The 19,256-nt window shown below is 49.8% G+C and overlaps 1 protein-coding gene across 5 annotated transcripts in view; it reads left to right on the top strand.

Moving 5' to 3' along the window:
* The first annotated feature begins 6,009 nt into the window (after positions 1–6,009).
* FRMPD1 (FERM and PDZ domain containing 1) overlaps positions 6,010–19,256 on the top strand; it is a 33,675-nt gene continuing 20,428 nt past the window's right edge. For 2 of the 5 annotated variants that reach the window (XM_085212529.1, XM_085212525.1), the window contains exons 1-6: positions 9,087–12,232; positions 13,250–13,362; positions 16,822–16,926; positions 17,206–17,363; positions 18,847–18,949; positions 19,083–19,128. In XM_085212529.1, coding sequence (XP_085068655.1) covers positions 16,826–16,926; positions 17,206–17,363; positions 18,847–18,949; positions 19,083–19,128 — 408 coding nt within the window. In that variant the 5' untranslated portion in view covers positions 9,087–12,232; positions 13,250–13,362; positions 16,822–16,825. Of the gene's footprint in view, positions 6,086–9,085; positions 12,233–13,249; positions 13,363–16,821; positions 16,927–17,205; positions 17,364–18,846; positions 18,950–19,082; positions 19,129–19,256 lie in introns of those variants that run through there. The other 3 variants (XM_085212526.1, XM_085212528.1, XM_085212527.1) reach the window with 3 other exon arrangements.

The raw sequence follows: 19,256 nt of genomic DNA, 5'->3' as shown, positions 1-19,256 counted from the left end.
AGTCAACACAAATACAATACCTGGGAATTTTCAAATGGAGTCTGTAGAGTGGCAATCAGATATTCAACTAAAAAATCTGACTGTGTCTCTTTACTTTTACAAGCCCTATTTTACCAGAGAAAACCATTCCTCATTTCACAACTCACCTCACACGTCATCACTTTCGGCAGTATGTCCATTTGTGAACAGCTGCTTTCAAGGAGGAAGCACAGGAAGAGTGAGTAAAATTTCATCAAAAATCTCTTTGAGAGCTCTCTTAAGCTCACTAAGAATTGCAAACACTGACATCAAACGAGAAACTGATCTGCCAGTTTCACACAAACAAGATCACATATCCCAGCAGTTCCCTGTTTTTGTATCTCTTGTACTTTCCATGGAAACAAATAGGAGGCACTGCTTCCAGGGCAGCCTTTGTGTATGTGACCCAAGGCAGTTCCAGTTCACTCAGTGTGATCCAGACAAAACAAAAGGTTGGACATTCGTGCCTTGTAAGATTTACTGGTTACAAATATTGACTCTATGGTTACAGACTCATGTTGGAGCAGTGCTTGAAGAGCTGATCCACACAGGATCAATTCAGGAGGCATAGCATCCCATGGAGGTACCCCATGTGGAGCAGGGGCAGAGAGTGAGGAGGAAGGTGCACATGGCTGGCACCCTCTGCTCCTCAGCTGAGGAATATATAACAGCAATAAGGCAAACAGCCATAAGCAGGATGTATACACCCTCCCTTTCTTCCTCCACCTCTCTGATGTCAAAGTGTGGGGGCACCCATGGGCATGGTGACAAAAGTCATCAGTGTTATCAAGACCCAAGTGCTGGGACACCAGGAGGGCATGGGGAGAACCAGCTGGCCAGGTGGTTAAGCCCATCTGCATTATCAATCCGTGGAGGCTGGGTTGCCACAAGGAGGTGATACTCATGCTGCAGTAGGGAAGCATAACAGCACAGGGAGGTAGGCTGCAGCAAGTCCTAGGTGAGACTTTGACCAGTGCTGCTGCTGACAACAAAACTCACATTCTCCTAGGGATGCCAGGGATGCCTCTACTGCTATCTTCCTCTGGGGAGAGACTTGAGAGACCGGCGTACTTTAATGTAGACTTTATTGTGTGATGATTGACATGAACGTGGCCCAGTCTGCAGAGGGCTTGTCCAGCTGACTGAAATGCCAGCGTAACCAAAGCTAGGCAGGTCCATATGCTGCAGGCTGTGTCTCCTTTGCTTGAGTAGTCCTTCCCAGATAGGACAGCCCTGGCAGTGTGTCACCTTGGGAGCTTGGTCAGCCAATTCACTGCATAAGCTGTTTCTTTCTTTGTTTCTTAAGATAATCACTACTGAATAACTTCATTTTTTATTTGGTATGTTTTCCAGTCTGAATCTGTAGCCTTTGAAGGGAAGGCTATGGAACAGGACAAGGGCTTTTATGTAGGAATTCTGCAAGTTTCCAGTCAGTTTGTCTACTCAAATGGTACATGAGCAAATCCAGCCATTGTACACAGTGCCTGGGACAGCTGTGCAGCAACGCTGGTGTTCACAGAAGTCAGACCACCCCCAACTATAGTAGCAGATATCCAAAGGGGGCACAGCTTTCAATCCATTCAGTCTCTCACTTCAGTTCTGCAGCAGGTAAAATCATCCCCATCTCACTGACGAGACAAACTCTGGCAGATAGGCATCTGAGTACACATGGTTAGAGCTCTGCTTCTCACTGGACCAGACCTGAAGTCTGTTCCTTTCAACTAATTCCAGCCAGAAGGTCTGGTATGAATTGCAACTCCTCTTGGTTTTGTTGGTCCAGGAGAGTCAGCAGTGCCAAACACATCTGTCCAGCACGATTCTTTTGGTGCCTGTATAGGGTGGAAGATGTCTTAGCATGGATAGCTTAATTGAATGACAAAATCCAAAATGGAAACGGCGTGACTCCTTTTAACACTGCTGTAGCAGAGCTGTCAACTGAGCAGCTGATCTGAAGGGGAAGCAGAATGCTAAAGAGCTTAAATGGAGAAACAGAGACATTGGAAACCTTATGGTAGTGACCTCTGTTAAGGACAAGGGAGGAGACTGCGTACATTCTCGCGCAGGAGTGCCTTCAGCAGAGTGCTGTTGAGGAGAGCTGCATCCTTTGCTGACGTCAGAACTGTGGGAGAGGTATTATTTTTCTGCAGATCAAGTAACAATAAATAAAGCAATGTTCAAATCCACAGGATGCTCTGGGTATTACGTAAACTGAGTGCATGACATGGGACAAAAACACACCTGAACTGATTCTACAGCAACATAAATCTGAATAGTACTGTTAAGGAGAGCAGAACAGTGCCAGCATGGGAGGACTCGTGCCTTCACGTGAACAGTGCATCACTGTGGGCACAGTGAAAAGATACAGTGTGGTTCAGAGAGACATGCATTGTGAAGAGACAGTGGCAAACACTCTAATAGGGTACCTTGGGTTGGGAGTCTCTCACTTCACAGCTGTGTCACACTTTCACCCAGCTCCCTGGTCCCCTCCAGGATGTATCTCCCCTTATCTCTGTGTGCCTCTGCAAGACTGCTGCATGGGTTGTTAGCAAAAATATCCCTGGCTGTCCATGCAGGACACAGCGGATCAGGAAGGCGAGGCTGCTCCATCTTCAAGCAGCCAGGCCCAGGCAGGAGCAAAGCTCAGTTCATCACCAGAACCTGCCAGCCAGGCTCAAATCTGCCTCCAAGAAGACAGGCCAGGTCAGACAGTCTGACAGGCTCCAGTTCTGATGCTCTTAAGAATGCCAGAATATAATGCTATATATGATGCACTTTGGGTGAGTTTGAGCCCTTTGGAGAAATACTTCCTGCTCACGTGCATCATTAACAGAAACATCTCTCCTGTCACTTTCTCTCCTTTTGCAAGATATAAAATATATGGGTTCCCTACTGAGCTCTCTGTCTTTGAAATGTGTTGCTAAAGATGTAAGAAGAAAATGAGAAGCCTCATGGGTAGACTGTAGGCCATGCAATTTGGCTCTCAGGCACTTGAAACGTTCCTGCTTCAAGGGTCCACTTGCACATTCCTTGCTGAGTGATCTGAAATTGTTTCCTTAAAAAATATCTTGGTGAAGGCTGTCTGCACAGTGGGATTTGGAGCTCCTTCTCTGATGGACTGAGCATCATTACAGAAGGGGCTGGGCAGCAACGTGCCTGCTCACACTCAGAGGGCTGAAGGACAAAGCTGTGCTTTCTTTGCTGAGAACTCGAGGCATTTCTGCAGAGCTCATAGAGCCAAAAACTTGCAGCACGCAGGCATGACCCGATAGCCCAGCCATGGCACAGCAAGTAATTCTGAGAGATGGGCTGATGAGGCCACTGAAGTTCTCTTCTTCAGACATGCAAAATTTGAGGTCTTTTCTCCTCCTTGGTATCTGTCACTCTTCTTCACCAGGCTCAGCTCCATGAATTCTGAAGCCCAGCAATTCCAGAGCAATCTTCTGGGTCGCAGAACATGGAAGTGGGTTCACAGGCTCAGCTCATGGCAGAAATGGGCTCCCAGAGCTTTGGTATCTTTGCATTCCTTGGAACAGCTCCACAGGTGAGCAGCAATGGGTTGGAAGCTTCCAAATAGTGTTGAAATGTTTCTCCAGAAAGAAGGCCTTTGTAGGTCTGCTCTGAAACACAATAAAAATATGGGCAAGGGAGAGCACCATTTATAGGCAACGTTTCTCATAGCTTTCTGCATAAACGCTCCCCAGGCTTCTGAAACTGGGGATAACCAGAGAGAAGAGACGTCCGCAGCACGCAGATACAGATCTAATACATCTGGCAGTTTTGCGTGGAGTTCTTATTCCTCTAGTTAATGGATTCTGCTTTTCGTTCTCAAGACAGAAACTATGGCTTAATTTCTTTTTTAATTAAGATTCTGCTCCTTGCGTAGATAGCTCTGCAAACACTACCCAGCAGCATTGGTAAGAATAGGGGTGTGATGTGAACTGTCTAGGAAAGCTGCATGAATTAGCAGTTGATACAAAACTTGTTCTAGGGCACTGTTTAATGCTATTTTAGGTACAGATGGCAGGTCCAAATTTTGTTTTTGGTGAAGTTCAGTGTTTGGTGAAGTTCAGTAATCACGAAACAGTACTGATCATGAATGGTGCCCAAGTAAGCTTTTATATCAGCAGGAGTGAAAAATCATCATAGTTTCTGTGGGTGTTGATCTGGGAAAAGGGCAGTTCCTGGGCTAGGAGCATAGAGAGCATCAGAGGTAAAGGCAGAAGGAACTGCAGTGCAGAAATACTCCAGCTAATTAGGGAGTATGAAAAAGCAAAACCAGAAAGGCACAAAACAGAAAAAATCAATACCTTTCAGTAGGCAACTCTTCTTTTCCTGCCCAACCCAGTGCTAAATAAAGGGCTGCAGACAGAAGCAAAGGAGTTTAAACAGAGAACAGGACATTTTCTACGGCAAAGACTGGTGTCCGAGAAGGAGAGGAACTGCTGACACACTGGGTGCGTGTTCCTGTGTCCCCATTTGTGTAGTGCTGGGTAACCTCCAGGCAGACCTGTACCCACTTTCTCTGTCCACATCAGTGGAAAGAGCTCCGCACACTGTGCTGTGTAATAAAGGCTCCTTTGCATGCTCGCAGAAGAGCACAGAGAGAACCATGGCAGGAGCAGAACCCCAAGGATACCTTGCTCCATTGGCTCCCAGCAGCCACCAGCCCATCAGAGGTCCATCTCCACAAGCTCAGAGGAACACGGGGACACGAAGGCAGGCAAACTCAGATTAGGGACATGGCAGAGAGGCACGCTGTCCCAGCAGAGACATAAAACCTACGCTGAGGAGTCAAAGTCCAAGCATCCTCAGGACTCTGCCATAGACCTGAGACATGGAATGCAGGGGAAGAGCGTTGCAGAATTGTGCAGAGCTTATGGAGAGCTGCTCAGGGCAGGAACCATAAGTCACACACACTGAGGTGGCCTGAAGAGAACAAATGTGGGAAAATGAGAAAAGGGGATTAAACAGGCCAGCAGCACGTAATTAGTTGGCTGGTCAGGATGTTTGCCTGGCTGTGCCCTGTGGTCAGCACAGCTCGACCTGCCTTCCTTCTGAGCTCCACTTCTAGCTGTTTTCCTGGGTTCTCTGGTATGGGAGCGTGTGCATGGGTGTCACAGAGGCTCATGTGTCAGCAGTATGACACCTGCAGCAGCATAGGTGTGCCAGTGTGTATGCAGGCTCTTAGATCCAGCCGGGATCGGGTGGGTGAGGAGCTGGGAGGCAGTGGTCGCTGGAGGTGAGACCTTGCAGGCACCGGCAAATGGCTCAACAGGAGCCAGCGGTGCGCCTGGCAGCCGGGGGGGGGGAAACACTCCTTTACTGCGGGGACGTTTCCCAGTAATGAACTTTCATTTTAAGTGCTCCGGAGAGGAGAATAACGCGAGGCTGGTCGTGCTGTTTGCCCGGACACTCGGTGAGCTGGTTGGTGTCTGTGTGATGGCCACAGGTATGTGCTGCACACCTGTTCTGTGCCTGCCTTTGGGGAGTACGTTCTCAGCCTCACTCACAGTTTGACCTGCAGCCGAGAGAGACAGCAGCTTCATCCTCTCTCCCGGGATGTGCGGGCTGCTGGACTGGGCTTCTCAGTCAGCAGAGACTGAGCTCTGGGACTTGCCTGGAAGCGCCGTGCAGAGCCAGAAGGATTCCCCCCCAAAAAAGGCAACGGCAGCCGGCAGCGTGGGATCACCCGTGGGGGAGAGATTGGGCAGGATAGCCGCAGCCGAGGGGCGCAGCTTTCCGAGCAGGGGACCGTCCGAATTCTTTCAACGGGCGAAGCCGCTTTGGGTCCAAACGCACGGCTCCCTGCGGGGATGTGCCCCAAAGCAGACGGGGAAGGAGAGCGGGCAGCGGACGGAGCGAAGGGCCATCCTCCCCGCGCTCTCCCTCCGGAGCCGCGGCACTGCGGGATGAGCGGGATGTGCGGGATGAGCGGGATGTGCGGGATGTGCAGGCGCGGCCCCGGGAGGAGCTGCCCCTGCCCCGCCCCGGCTCCGCCCTCCCTGCCGGACAGCGGCTGCCCCTGGCCCGCCGCCGTCGCAGTTCCGTGCTCGGCTCTCTGCGGAAGGTAACGGGGCGGCCCCGGTCCGAGGGATGCCTGGGGAGCCGGCAGCCCCGCGGGAGCCGCGGCGGGAGGAGAGGGCAGCGCGGGGCCGATGCGGTGCGCGCGGGGGGTGCGGAGCAGCGCGGCCGTCGGGGCGCTCGGGAGCGATGGCTTCGGCCGGAGGAGGTGTTGCAGGACACATTGCGGCTGCCTTCGCTCTGCCTCGGCTGTTTCTTGAAAGCCGTGCCAGAATAAGCCTTTTCCAATATCCGTCTTTCAAGTTGGATATTGGGAAAAATTTCTTCTCCGAAGGAATGGTCAGGCACTGGAATGGGCTGACCAGGGAAGTAGCGGACCTCCGCCCCTGGAGGTCGTCGAGAGATGTGGCACTGAGGGACGTGGGTAGTGGGTGTTGTGGGGATGGGTTTGGGTCTGGCTGGGTGATCTTAGAAGCTTTTATCCAGTCATAATGATTCTGAGATATTACTGGAATTAATAACAGGCTTCAGCAGCTTCTCCTGTTATGTCTGACAGTGAAGCGCTGGCGACCTTGAATGCTGAGGTCCTTGAATGTACGTCTTCTCACTGCATGTAGCTTGTTTGGTGGTCTCTGACCCAGTCTCACACCACGCACTTTGAGCTAGTTTTTCTCTGCATTGGAGGAAGCTATAGATGCTTCCCCAAAAGAAAAGTCTCCGTTTTAGAACTGAGTTGATGATACCATCTTTTTAACCACAATGGGAAAATATTAGGAGGAAAATTTCACAGGAGGTTGATGGAGACAAATTCAGAGTGGTTTTAACACGCAGGTGTTCAGCAGAGGTCATCTCCATGAACAAGGCAATGGTGTTGCTTTGTGTCTTCACAAAACTCTGCCTAGGGTGGGAGGTGGGATCAAGGTGGCTGTGCATGTTCCTCTGCCTGGGCAACCTGTTCTGAATGAACCAGGTGATCTGTGCCTCGTGTTGTGCCATCTCCCTGCCGTGCTCCCTCTGCAGCTCCATTGTTGAATACTCAATTAAGTAAGGCAGTGAGGATGGTGAGGCACTGGAACAGGTTGCCTAAGGAGGCTGTGGATGCCCCATCCCTGCAGGCATTCAAGGCCAGGCTGGATGTGGCTCTGGGCAGCCCGGGCTGCTGGTTGGCGACCTGCACACAGCAGGGGGTTGGAACCAGATGAGCACTGTGGGCCTTTGCAACCCAGGCCGTTCTGTGATTCTGTGATTCTCCTTCCCATCAGATTTGTGTGTCAGATTTACCTGTTTGTGAGATGCTGATGAGGCTGAATGGGCTAAAGGGGATATATGACCAGAAATGTGAGGAAACCCATTAGGCACAGGAACCTCTTTCTGTAGGAGCACTCCTACTATCAGAATGATCTGCAAAACTGCAGATGGAGTGGCAGTCACTTTGGGAAGCCCTCAGTGAATCGCTTCTCGCATTTTTCCTTTGTTGCTTTGTTGCACCCGCTTTCATATGAGCACTCTCTGTAACACCACAGAGTGAAATGCTAGGAGAGCTGTTATACTACCTGATAAAATCAAAGCTGTAGCTTTGATCTGGAAACCTGTGAAGTGGAACTTCATTCTCCCTGCATCAATTCCACATCATGCTAGCTGGGGAGGCATCTTACCCTCGCTCCATCTCTGCTTTTCCGAATTGGCCAGTGCAGCTCTGGCAAGGCTAATGAATTAGCTCAGGCTTCAAACTGGGTTAGAAGATCAAAAGCAGAGGGGCACTGAAACAGTCTGAAGGAATGCAGCACTATAGAAAGGGAGGGGATGTCCTTGTTGTGCAGACAAGATGATAGAGCTGGCCATATGGAGACAGGTCTTTCCCGGATTGAGCAGGAGGCCAGGAATGTTCTGGAGAGGAAGAAAGCTTAAAGGAAGTTGGTGATCCCTTCTGGGAAATGGCAGGTGAAGTTCGTTTCCACCAAGGCCTTTCAGGCACAGCCTGTGCCAGCTACAACTGCTGTGGGAAAGGGTAGTTGAGCAGCAGAAATGCCAGCATATGAGTGCAGCTAGGCTTGCAGCCAAATGTGGAGCTTGCCATACAGACTCCTTTGCTTCCCCAGTTTGGCTGTGGGTAGCAGATTTACGGCACATGCTTCCAATTGTAATGACGCCTAATGTATCCTGGGTTTCACCTCTGTATTTTAGTAAATTACTCTCTGAGCAAGCTGCTAGCAAATAGAGCAGAGCCTTTCATGCTGGAATGGTTTTGAACTGAGGTTTAGTTTAGATATGAGGAGGAAGTTTTTCACCCAGAGGTGGTGATGCACTGGAACAGGCTGCCCAAGGAAGCTGTGCCCTGCAGGCATTCAAGGCCAGGCTGGATGTGGCTCTGGGCAGCCTGGGCTGCTGGTTGGCGACCTGCACACAGCAGGGTAGTTGAAACTCCATGATCATTATGGTGCTTTTCAACCCACGCCGTTCTAGGATTCTATGATTCTATGATTCTAATGTTTCCAAAGAGCCTGGCATTGTTAAAGCTGAAGGCAAGATCCTAGGCTTCCTGTGCAGTGGCTCCGTATGCAGCATGAAATTCATAACCCAGTATTTTTCAAGAGCACATGCTTTCCCCTTACTCCATTCATGGCACTTGCCAAAAGGCTGCGCAGAAGTTGTTTCCCCATATATATGTATAAGTCCTCAAGAGCAGTGACATCCTAAGTGCAAGATCACCTGCAGATGTGGGAGAACCTGTTGCATTGCCTGTCCTGAGCTTGTCCACGAGGTGAGTCGTCTTCAGAGCCATGTTTGCAGCTTCAAGGTCTGCACCACAACATGGAGACCAGTGCTGGTAGGTAGTGTTCTGCACTGAATTGTTGATTTTTTTCCCCCTCCTGTTGTGCAAATTGCAAGTGGAATAAAAGCACTGCTCGTGGTAGCTTCTTGATTGAGTGCTGTTGAGCATACAGGGGCTGGGGAAGGGGATCTGAGTGTGCTGCGCTGAAAAGAAAGTTACTCTTGGAAAGCTAAGTCAAGAAATTAGAGGGGAACATTCCTAATACACTGGTGGCTCTTGTCCAGAGAAATACAGCTGAAGGGATGAAAATCTTAATGCTTCCACACAAATCTAGTTTTAGAAGTGAAGGCTATTCAGAGGAGATGCACTGCTTTTTCTCCTTTTTCTCCTTGCACATTATCTTTATAATTTTCTTCCTTTCGTGTGTAATGGACCACGAAGCTTTTACCTCTCCCCTAGGGCACTTGCTGATACGATTATTATTCAGTGCCTGAAGTCTATGCATAAGTCCACAATCTCGTCTTCTAAAGCTAATTCAGATGTGAAGCCTGTTAGGTCTGCAGAAAGTTCTTAAACTGTTGCAAATGTCTTCAGAAAGAAAGCTGATACCAAGCAGTTTGGCGGGGATAGGCAGTAGCAAACAGCTTATGTTCAGCATAATAGCATCAAACCAGTGACAGGGACAGCCTCCACAAGTGTCTGGTAGCATCTGGTCAGCCTGCTTTCCTGATGTTTGTGCCTGTTCCTAGATATGCTCCTGCCTCCCTGCTTCTAGCCAAGCATTACTTGGATTATTCTTCAGGATTCCAAATGACAACGATTCTCCAGGCCTGTTAGGGAATGGGTACTCGAGATAACTGCTGTGGATGACATAGCTCACTGGGACCTGCAGCCGATCCTTCAGATGGTCAGCAGCTGCTCTGTCTATTCTTCTGTTGTTCTGCTGCAGCAGGGCCCTGCTAAGGGCCTGGGCTGGAAGGCACACTGTCTCAGCTCTGCTGGTCCTGAGTGGCACCAGCTCTGTGCCCCAGCAGCAAACAGGACGTCTGCAGGCTGAGTGGGTCACATGCATGTCATTTCTCTGCTCCGTGACTGCTGTGTCCCTAGGTCGTGCTGCTCCACAGGGCACGTCTATTGTAAACCAGGATCCCCAGTGAGCAGCACCTGGAGGGAGGTTCTGAGAAGCCCTCTGCCAAGTGGCACATCTTGTGTAACAGAGCCTCCATGGGTGCTGACTGGCACTGTGGGAAACAGGACGATCAGAGCGCTCAGGTATTTGGAATATGCAAGGAAAGGCAGCAGGAGAGCTGTGCCTTCAGTTACCCCTGATATTCCTGGAAGTCTGCACGCAGCGTTTGCACCAGGCTGCCTTCATCAGCAACAAGGCGTGCAGTACAATCTCTTGACTTCCTGTGCTGCCAAGCGTTCAGTTAAAGACTTTGCACTCAAAGCAGGTGGAGATGGTGTCATTTTTCCTTTGTTTGATTATCTTCCTGGCAGCAGCTGTTTTTAGGCTTTCATTAGGATTAAAAGGCAAGCAGGAGTGGTAATTTTTTCCATGATATTAAAAAAAAAAAAAGAAAAGGGCTAAACAGTGAAGATCTTTCCATTTTAGATGCAAAGTAAACCAGGAAATACTACAGCTTGGAAGTGCTCTATGGGGGCAGTAGCTGGGGCACATTGTGTTTCTGACACGGATTGCTGAGATGTTTCGTGGCTTTGTTTCCACATGGTGGCTCAGCTTTCCTCCTTTCAAACTGTACGTTCTGGGAGGAGGACTCTGTGTCAAGGAGTGTGGCTGCTGGCCCATCCTCAGAGCCAGGACATTACAACACAGGTTCTCTTTGTGGTTGCCCACGGCAGCAGATGAACCGTGTACAAGGCACGGTATAGGATGTGATGGTGTGCCTCACGTCTCAGTGCACACCCACACACCTCGAGCTTTTCATTTTCTGCGTCCTCACTGAGTTTCCCTGGCATGGAGGAGCTGAGTGAAAATGCTCAGAAGTGTCACACAGGGGACATCAGCTCAGCTGCAAAGTCCTTGCTGGAAGTCAGGCTGTTCTGCAGCACCAAACCGATTATAGCCAGGGGTGATGAGACAAGCAGCTGACATAAGGGTGCAGAGGATAATCTAAATCCTGTTAGTGACATCTGGCAAGGTCCGTATGATTGTGAAAGCTGTAACAGTGACACGAAGTGAGGATGGCAGCATGGTCCTGGAGCAGTCTCTGGTATCGTCTTCCTGGCAGAGGCTTTCTTAGGTTCTCGTGGGAAGCTTTGATCCTGGTCCTTTGGTCCTGCTTTCTGCCCTGATCACATCTCAGAGAACACCTTTAGAAACTAGTACATGGGAGACTGTAAAACGCTGTTTTGTCCCAGTGTCTCGTTGAGGGTGGCTGACCTTCCAAAGCTTTGCTGCAGAGACACCCAGTCCTGCCAAATGTGCCTTTGGGGGCAGCCCAGGCTCACAACGAACTATTTTTGTCAGGAATTAGCTGAGCTTGCTGCTGCCTACCTGGGAGGCAGAGTAGCCTTACCCTATAGTGGTACTTGTAGGAGAGCAAGAGTTTAAGGAGCAGAGATAGATATCACCGGTTCCACTGATGCCTCTGCCCTGTAGCTGATGCATTTCGTGAGCCAGATCCCCTATCTGGTGAACAGGAAGAGGAGTTTGGCTGTGTGGGTATTTGCCTGTTTTGAACCAGCATCCACCCGGTTCTGCACCTGGTCATGCTGTCCAGTTTGGAGAGTCCTTCCCTTGCTGAGGGGTCCCACAATGTCCTTCAAGGTCCTCCATCTCTCCCCAGAGTTAGGAGTGTTCATTAGCTGCTAACAACCTCAGTGAGTGCCTGAGCAGAATCCTCCTTTTGGCTTCTGAAAACCACTGGAAAAACTGGGACCTTCTGGCCGCTGAGTGTGAGCTAGAGGATTTCTCAGCACTGTTCTGCCAGCCAAGGAGATAGGACACGTTGCAAAAGAGAGCACTGCTGCTCCACTGTCTGCTTCTTAGATCAGCACGCAGCAGACAGCTGGGCACTGGGGAATAGCATGTCTGATGAGTCGGAGCCTCTGCAAGAACCAGCCCCACTTCATCCCAACTGCAGTTTGAGGATCGATCATTAGCTTTGCTGGTACTGAAATCTGCCTGCAAGAGCCTTTCCTATCACAGTAGCTGACGTTTGGACAGTAGCAGCATCACAGATTTGTTGACACCGCTGTCTGCCATCACACCAAAGATGTGATGAAGTGCACTGGCCTGTTGTGTTGGATTGTGTGTTGTTATTTGTTGTTGTTTTTTCACAGCTTGGTCTGTAATGTGTCTTTCAGAGCTGTAGAACACGATATCCTCATAGCGCTGCATGCGAAGCACAGACATCTCTTTCTCCAGGGGAACTGCTGAAGTTCAGCATCACTGGGGTTAGTTTGCAGCCCAGAAGATCTGATCCAGAGGTGCCACTCTGGATTGGGCACTCCAGGAGCATCCGTGTGGGGGTGATTGATCTGTAAATTAGAGTTGGTACTGCTGATGTCAAATTGAAGTGTTGCAGATGGGCCTTCTACGCACCACTGCACACTGGATGTTCTCTCCTGCCCCGCAGAGCCCTGGAAATCACTAGTGACCACAAGAGGTTTTGCAAGCTTTGTTGAGAGGTTCGTGTGCAAGGGAGCCCCTAAAAGCAGAAGAAAATGATTTTGCTCAGCTAGTGTGATCTGATGGTGCACATCTGATGATGCCTGGGGGAGCATGTGGAGGCAGGTTGTCCTTCCCACTGCGTCCCAGCTATTGGAGCTCAGTGCAGTTCCAGCATCCAGAGTCAGACCTGCCCACGATCTCCTGCCTGCCTCCCCACAGGCTGTCTGTTCTAGATGCTCTCTGGTGGCCTGTGCAACAGTGGGGCTACGTAAGGAAAGGCACTGTGCTAAGTATTATGAAGAGAAACAGAGGTTGTTTACCCTAGATAAGCCCTGTTCTGTCTGCTGGTTACTCTAATGGGTCTGGGTTTTGGCCTGGTACTGTCTTAGCAATGCATGCCACTGCAAGGTGCCAGCGTGGGAATAATGCAGTGGAAGAGCAAAGGCTGCCATCCCACACAGTTACACTTCATCAAACCTTGCAGAGCTGCTTACCAGCAGCACCATGGTGCGTCCTGAAGTTTGTTGCGCGGGCAGTGAGAACGTGAACTGCTGGGGCGAACAAAGTCCCAGTCCTGTGTGATCAGAGCAAGGCTGCTTTTTTTTTTGAAGCAGGGGGAGAGTGCATGGCCCTTCTTTGATGCTGAGGTAGCCAAAAGGGAGGCTGTGGGGAAGGAAGCCTATCCTCAGCTGGGTACGTGGTGTGGGAGGGACACTTCTGCTGCTGTGGCACAGATGCATAATTTATGATGCTGGTGAAAACTGGCTGTTCCTGCAACATCTGTTCTCTGTCATAAGTAGACCTGCTCCCTGCTGTGCTGCCCTGTGCCTACGCACTGAGATTAGCCTGGTCTCCAAGTCGGCGTTGTTCCCAAAGAGCCCAAATCGTCCAGGTTTCCTCTGAGACACCAAACGTGAGTTGTCTGCGTGAGCCGGTTACTTGAGCAAATGCACAGCAAGTCTGTTCTTCCTCTAGCAGAGCTTAAGGGTCTGAGGTGTGTAGATCCTAGTCTGCTCAAGCTGCTTAATCGTGTGCTCAGTGGTTTGGCCCCAAAATACTTCCAAAATAGCAGGTGCAACTGGGAGGAAGATGCGGATCAGAGTTGGCTTTTTTGTTGTTTTCTTTTGTTGGTGGTTGTATTTGTTTGTTTGTTTGTTTGTTTTTCATCTTTTAACATTCTTTTTAGGGGATTCAAGCATTTCTGTTTATTCCTGAAGGTTTTTGCCCTCATTGTGTAGGCTCAGAGGCTTTTTCCATAAATTCCATGTTCTGAAGCACAGCACAAGTATAGAGGGGGTAGCCTGTCTTTTCTGCAAAGAAGGAAAATGGGAGTCAGCAATAGAGGATGGACCTGCATGTAGAGGTAACAAAGCATCAGTGTGTAACTGGTCTTGGTGCCTCTGTAGATGAAGCTGCAGACATCTCAGCATTCAAACAGAAGGAGAGCTTCTTGGGGCAAAGGAGTGGCTGCGAGCAGGACTTTCTCCATAGCTCTAAGGGGAATTCTTAAGAACACAAAAGTACGTTGGGATGAAGTGCTCCTTCCAAGAAAGATTCACAGAGCGCGTCAGCCACACTATTAGGTGTGCGTCGTGGTGCCTAGGGAGCTGACAGGCAGAAGAGGTGAAATACTGAGGCTGAAAAAGGGGTGCAAAGCATAGGCGATGACTGCTCAAGCCTCGGTTTGACATGTCATGTATATGTCTATATGTCTTCCTGGCTGCAGAACTGTTATCTTACGATTATTTCCCAGTTATCCATCTGGAAAAGTACTTTTCCTTCTGAGAGCACTATTTGGTTGCAAAGATGCTGATTTTCAGCTCGGAGATGCTGCTCAGAGGCGGATGTAGGAGCAGTGTGAGGGGCGCAGGGTTTTTTATTCTGTTGCCTCACAAAAAGCAGCCAAGAGAAAACTCAAGAAGGAGTTGAGTGGTTGAATCTTATGACCCCTGTTTCTGTTCATTGTCGTGTGGGTGAGTCATGAAAGGGGCCAGAATGGCTTCCAGGAAGGAAAGGAGATGTTGATGAATTAAGAAGAGTGGAGAAAGGTGCTAAGGAGTAGGGGAAGTTCAGATTGTGTTCAGACAAAATGCATCATACTTCATCTGACAGCTTCCGACCATCTCGTTTATTGTTCTGGTATGAACTTAATGATATTTTTGCCGTAATGGATCATCAACCACTGTCCTCTGCGCTGTCCCAGCATAAAAGAAAATGTCCCTGATGTGCTGGGCTTGTTGTCTGAATAGAAGACATAAGAGAAGAAAAAGCTGGGGACACACAAATCTTGCAGTCTGAGCGGAAGACTGCGTAAAAGGTGGATATAATAAGTCTGACTTGGTCAATATTTGAAATACAAAGGGTTGACGATCTTCATGACTCTTTGTAGGTGCAAACACTTTCAGATCATTCTGTGTTTGGTTCTCCTGCAGCCCCCAGTATTCTCCAGAATTTAAACAAATTGAATTCAGAGTGGTGTGCGGCTGCAGGTTTTCTGTAACTTGAAAGGCACGATGTTGAAGTTACAAATGAGCTTTATTACCAGGGGAATGATACAGTGATTAGTTGAGTTTTCCCTCTTTTACTTTAAAGCTGCTCTCCCTCGTCCTGTTAGTACATCGGCTGAAGAAAGGTCCCTCCTTGTCTTTCTTGATGGCCCCCCACTTTATATACTGAGAGATTGCAGTGAGGTCTCTCCAGGATCTTCACTCTGCTAAACAACCCCAGCTCTCTCAGCCTGTCTTTGTAGGAGAGATGCTCCAGCCCTCTGTTCTTCCACTAGAAGTCTCTGAAGACTGGAGGAAAGCCAAGATCACTTTTATCTCCAGGAGAGGCAAGAAGGAATAGCTGGGAAACTACAGAGTGCTCAGCCCCACTTCCATCCCTGGGAAGGCGATGGTACGGCTAATCCTGGAAGCCACTTCCAGGCATCTGAAGGACGAGAGAATCATCAGGAGCCAGCATGATTCGTGCAGAGCATTTGACGGCTTGGAAAGCCGTCAGCTGTGAGATGAAATGGGCAGCCTGATGGGTGAGGGAAGAGCAGCGGGTGTAGTCTGCCCAGACTTGGTGGGCTGCTCCCATGAGATCCTCATAGAGAAGCTGCTGATGGGTGGATTGTAAGTGGCAGAATGGCTGTGCCCAGAGGGCACCAATCAGTTGTGCAAGTTTCAGCTGGAGTGATTTCCAGTAGTCAGTGGTGAACATCTGGTCAGTACTGAGTCCAGACCTGTTCAGTACCATCATTCATAATGCGGGTGATGGGGCAGTGTTCCCTCAGCAGCTTCGCAGATGGCACAAAACTGGGAGGAGTGGCTGGCACGCTGAAGGACTGTGCTGCCATTCAGCACTTTGGCAGGCTGGAGAAATGGGCTTTTGAGCCTTCTGAGGTTCCGCAAGGGGAGGGACAGCCCCAGGCACCAGGATGTGCTGAGACCACTCAACTGGAAAGCAGCTCAGCAGAAAAAGACCTGGGGTCCTGGCGCACACCGAGTTGAACGTGAGCCAGCAAGATGCCCTTGCCCTCAGGCTGGCTACTGGTTTTCTTGGCTATATTAGGCCAAGTATTGCCTGCAGATGGTGGAAAGTGATCTTTCCCCTGTACTCTGCGCCACTGAGGCCACACCTGGAGCACCATGTCTAATTCTGTGCTCCCCTGGGCAGGAGCTATTGGAGACACTCCTGCAAAGGAGCAGGACCATCTCTCCTACGAGGACAGGTTAGGGAGCTGTAGAACAGAAGGCTTGGAGGGGAACCTTATTAGCTTCTATATACACCTGATGGGAGGGTGCAGAGGATGGAGCCAGGCTCTTCTTGGTTGTACCCTATGGCAGCACAAGAGGGAGTGGGAACAGACTGCTCAGAAATTCCCTCTGTATGTCAGGAAACACTTCTGTGCTGTGCAGGTGACTGAGCAGTGCTCTTGTTTTCCAAAGAGGCTGTGGTGGCTTTCTCCTTGGAGATCTTCTAAAGCTAAATGATGTAGTTCTTGGCAGCCTTGCAATTTGGAGATCCCAGGTGTGGTCATAGCAAACCTCAGTTTTTCCTTCTTGAGAGAGCTGAACCACAGCATCCAGAAACAAGAGAATGGACTGCAGAGATTGATAGGTCGTTCTCTCCTGTGAGCAGTTAATGCAGTTTAACCACCACTGTGGACTAAACTAAAGCACCATGTAGGGAGGTTAGATGGGCAGGAAGAACCATTGTAAATGCTAAAGGTGTTAACGTCCTCTGTGAAAGCATGTGGTTTTCCCAAGGTTATGGTTGATCTCTTTGTTACACAGGAGCTGTGAGTTGGTAATTCCAAACGGTGTCTAGAAGACGTACTCAATCTTTTGTCATTCTGTTTTCCTGTGGTTTCTGTCACTTTCAGATAAATGGAAGATTTGGAGGCTAACTTAATGCAGACACGCAAAGCATGTAGGATAGAGCAGATGGTAGCAAAATGGCTTCATCGCTCTCGGGATGGTGCATCCAGGTAAGCATGTCTTTTGTGAGTGGGATATCTGTTGATTAGTTTTGATCAGAGACAGCACAGGCTTGTTTCCAGTGAACATGGAAAGCCACTGCTTGCAGATGTCTCTCATTTTTCCCTAGAAAAAAAGCAAAGTGTTCGCCCGTAGGTACTTGGACAAGTTCTGACCTCTCTGTGCATTTGTGCAGCCCATTGAAAACAAGGGGTCTGTGTGCTCTGAGCCCTTTTGATAGGGTGTTTTCTGATTATATCTTAATTAATCACCAGCTTCTTGTCTCACAGTGGCAGAGTGTCTGTGACAGATGTCACCAACGATGGTGGTGGCCAGACTGCCAGCCGTGTCAAACTCACTGTCACAGTGTACAAAGACTTGGTCCTCCATCACTACGGCTTTGAGATTTGTCCAGACCTTCCTCTTACAATCGCATCTGTCACTGCAGGTAAGCACCACTGTCCTCTCCTTACAGCCACGGGTGTGAGACCCGAGCTGTCCCAGGTGGCCCTTCTGACACCTTCCTACCAGGTACCTCTGGTTAGCATGTGAGCCTTGAGCACCGAGGGGAAAAGGCCTGCGTGCCTTCATCACGGAGCCCTCAGCTTCACCATTATCGTATTGGCTGCACTCAGACTCAGCTGACCTTGAAGGACATGAGATGCTTGAAAGCCAAGTTCTTTCTGCTGTTGAGTCTGAAATGCCAAGAAATAGTTCTATCTAATCTTACAGTGCTTAGAGTTCTTACAGATCTTACGCTGAGGTCACATTGCTGAAAACTCTGTCTGGACTTAAAAAGCTGTAACAAGGAGAAGATCACTGCTAGCTACAGACAGTCCTGTATCCCAAGTTCTGCCTAGGTCAAGCAGATAAACTCTTGCAGTTATAGAAGGCTGGGGCTTGACTCCGTTTTTAAACTGTTTTGGCAGTTTAGTATCAAAAACTGTGACTCTGTTTTTTATTGTTTTTTAAAATGGGTACACTCTGCTGGTGTCAGTGAGACAGACAGAGAAATCATGTATCCAAGCTGGGCAGAGTAGGTGGTGTGGAAAGGGTAGGCTGGGTTCAGCCTCCGGCAGGCTGTATCAATATTGTGACCTCCTTCCATCAGCATCCCATTGCTAAATTAGCTGGGAGTCTTCGGGGGTAAGAAGTGGAGAAGGAGAATTTCTGTTAGGCTTTTCTTTTCTCCCTCATCAGGAAGCACCAGTGTTTTGTTAGGGCTGAGGCACAAGGAAACGCATCCTTGTAAGCTCTATCTCTAAAAGCCCTGTGTATGATTCCAAACATTTGCCTTTGTGTGCCACATGTGCACCCTGATGCCAGAGTGCCTAAAGAGACAGGTGGTGGGTGCTAGTTTGCTATGTGTGCAAACCTGTCTCATAAAGAAATTAAGCACCGTGCCTTGACCCGCAGGCTGGTGTTGACAGGGGCTGCTGGCATACTCCTCTTCCTCAGACCAGAAGTCTACCTGCTGTGTAACCCTTTGGGTCAGGTGTCTGCTGCTCTTTGGGAGTCCTCTCAGCAACCAGTGTAGATGAGGAGGCCTTTGCTGTGCTCTCCTGGTGCAGAAGGGTGTCCCCACGCCAGTAGTGCAGCCCGTCTCAACCAGTGGTGCAGCAGGCAGTCTGGGAATCCCTTTCAGTCATTCTGCAGCATTCCAACATTTGTGAGCATTCCTACTGCTCCCAAGGCACACGCATGCACCACGAGAGCGCTGCTCGGTGGCTCAGTGGCAGCATCTGGGGCCAGAGACTGGGTGGCATGGACACGGGCTGCGTGCATCAGCTGGCAACAGAGCCCCAGACCCCTTCTCTTTTTATTTTACCACTCAGAAGGAGTTGCTGCAGCAATTGGGTGCTAGGTGGGAAGAGGAGAACTTGGTGGAAGGTCCACTGGTGTGTGATTGACAGCAGGCTGGTTGCCCACAGGGAGCACTGCAGATGGGAAGCTGCTGCCAGGCGACCAGCTGATCCGGATAAACTCTACCACGGTGGAGGACATGTCCATTGAACGGGTGTCTGACATCATCAGGTATGATCCTGCCTGTGTTGTGCAGACAAGGGGCGGAATGCGGGAGGGGAGGTGTAGGGATGCGCTTTTTCCAGGGGTTACAGAGGCACATGCAGGTGCTGACTCTGGCTGACTGCATCCCTGTGTGTTACAGGGATGCCGGTGATGAGCTCCTCCTCACTGTCCTGCGCTGCACATCGGTAAGTGCCTTCTCTTCAGCACTATCAGCAGCTCTGCCCCCTGGCCTGGGCAGCCGGGCTGGCACACGGGATGCTGCCCTCTTGCCAGGCTTATCCAGGGCATGGAGAGCCCAGGAAGCTACCTGCAT

Source organism: Meleagris gallopavo, chromosome Z, assembly GCF_905368555.1.
Source record: "Meleagris gallopavo chromosome Z, MGAL_WU_HG_1.1, whole genome shotgun sequence".
Taxonomy (NCBI): Eukaryota; Metazoa; Chordata; class Aves; order Galliformes; family Phasianidae; genus Meleagris; species Meleagris gallopavo.
Note: the sequence above shows the minus strand (reverse complement) of the source record. Positions and strands in the feature narration are given on the sequence as shown.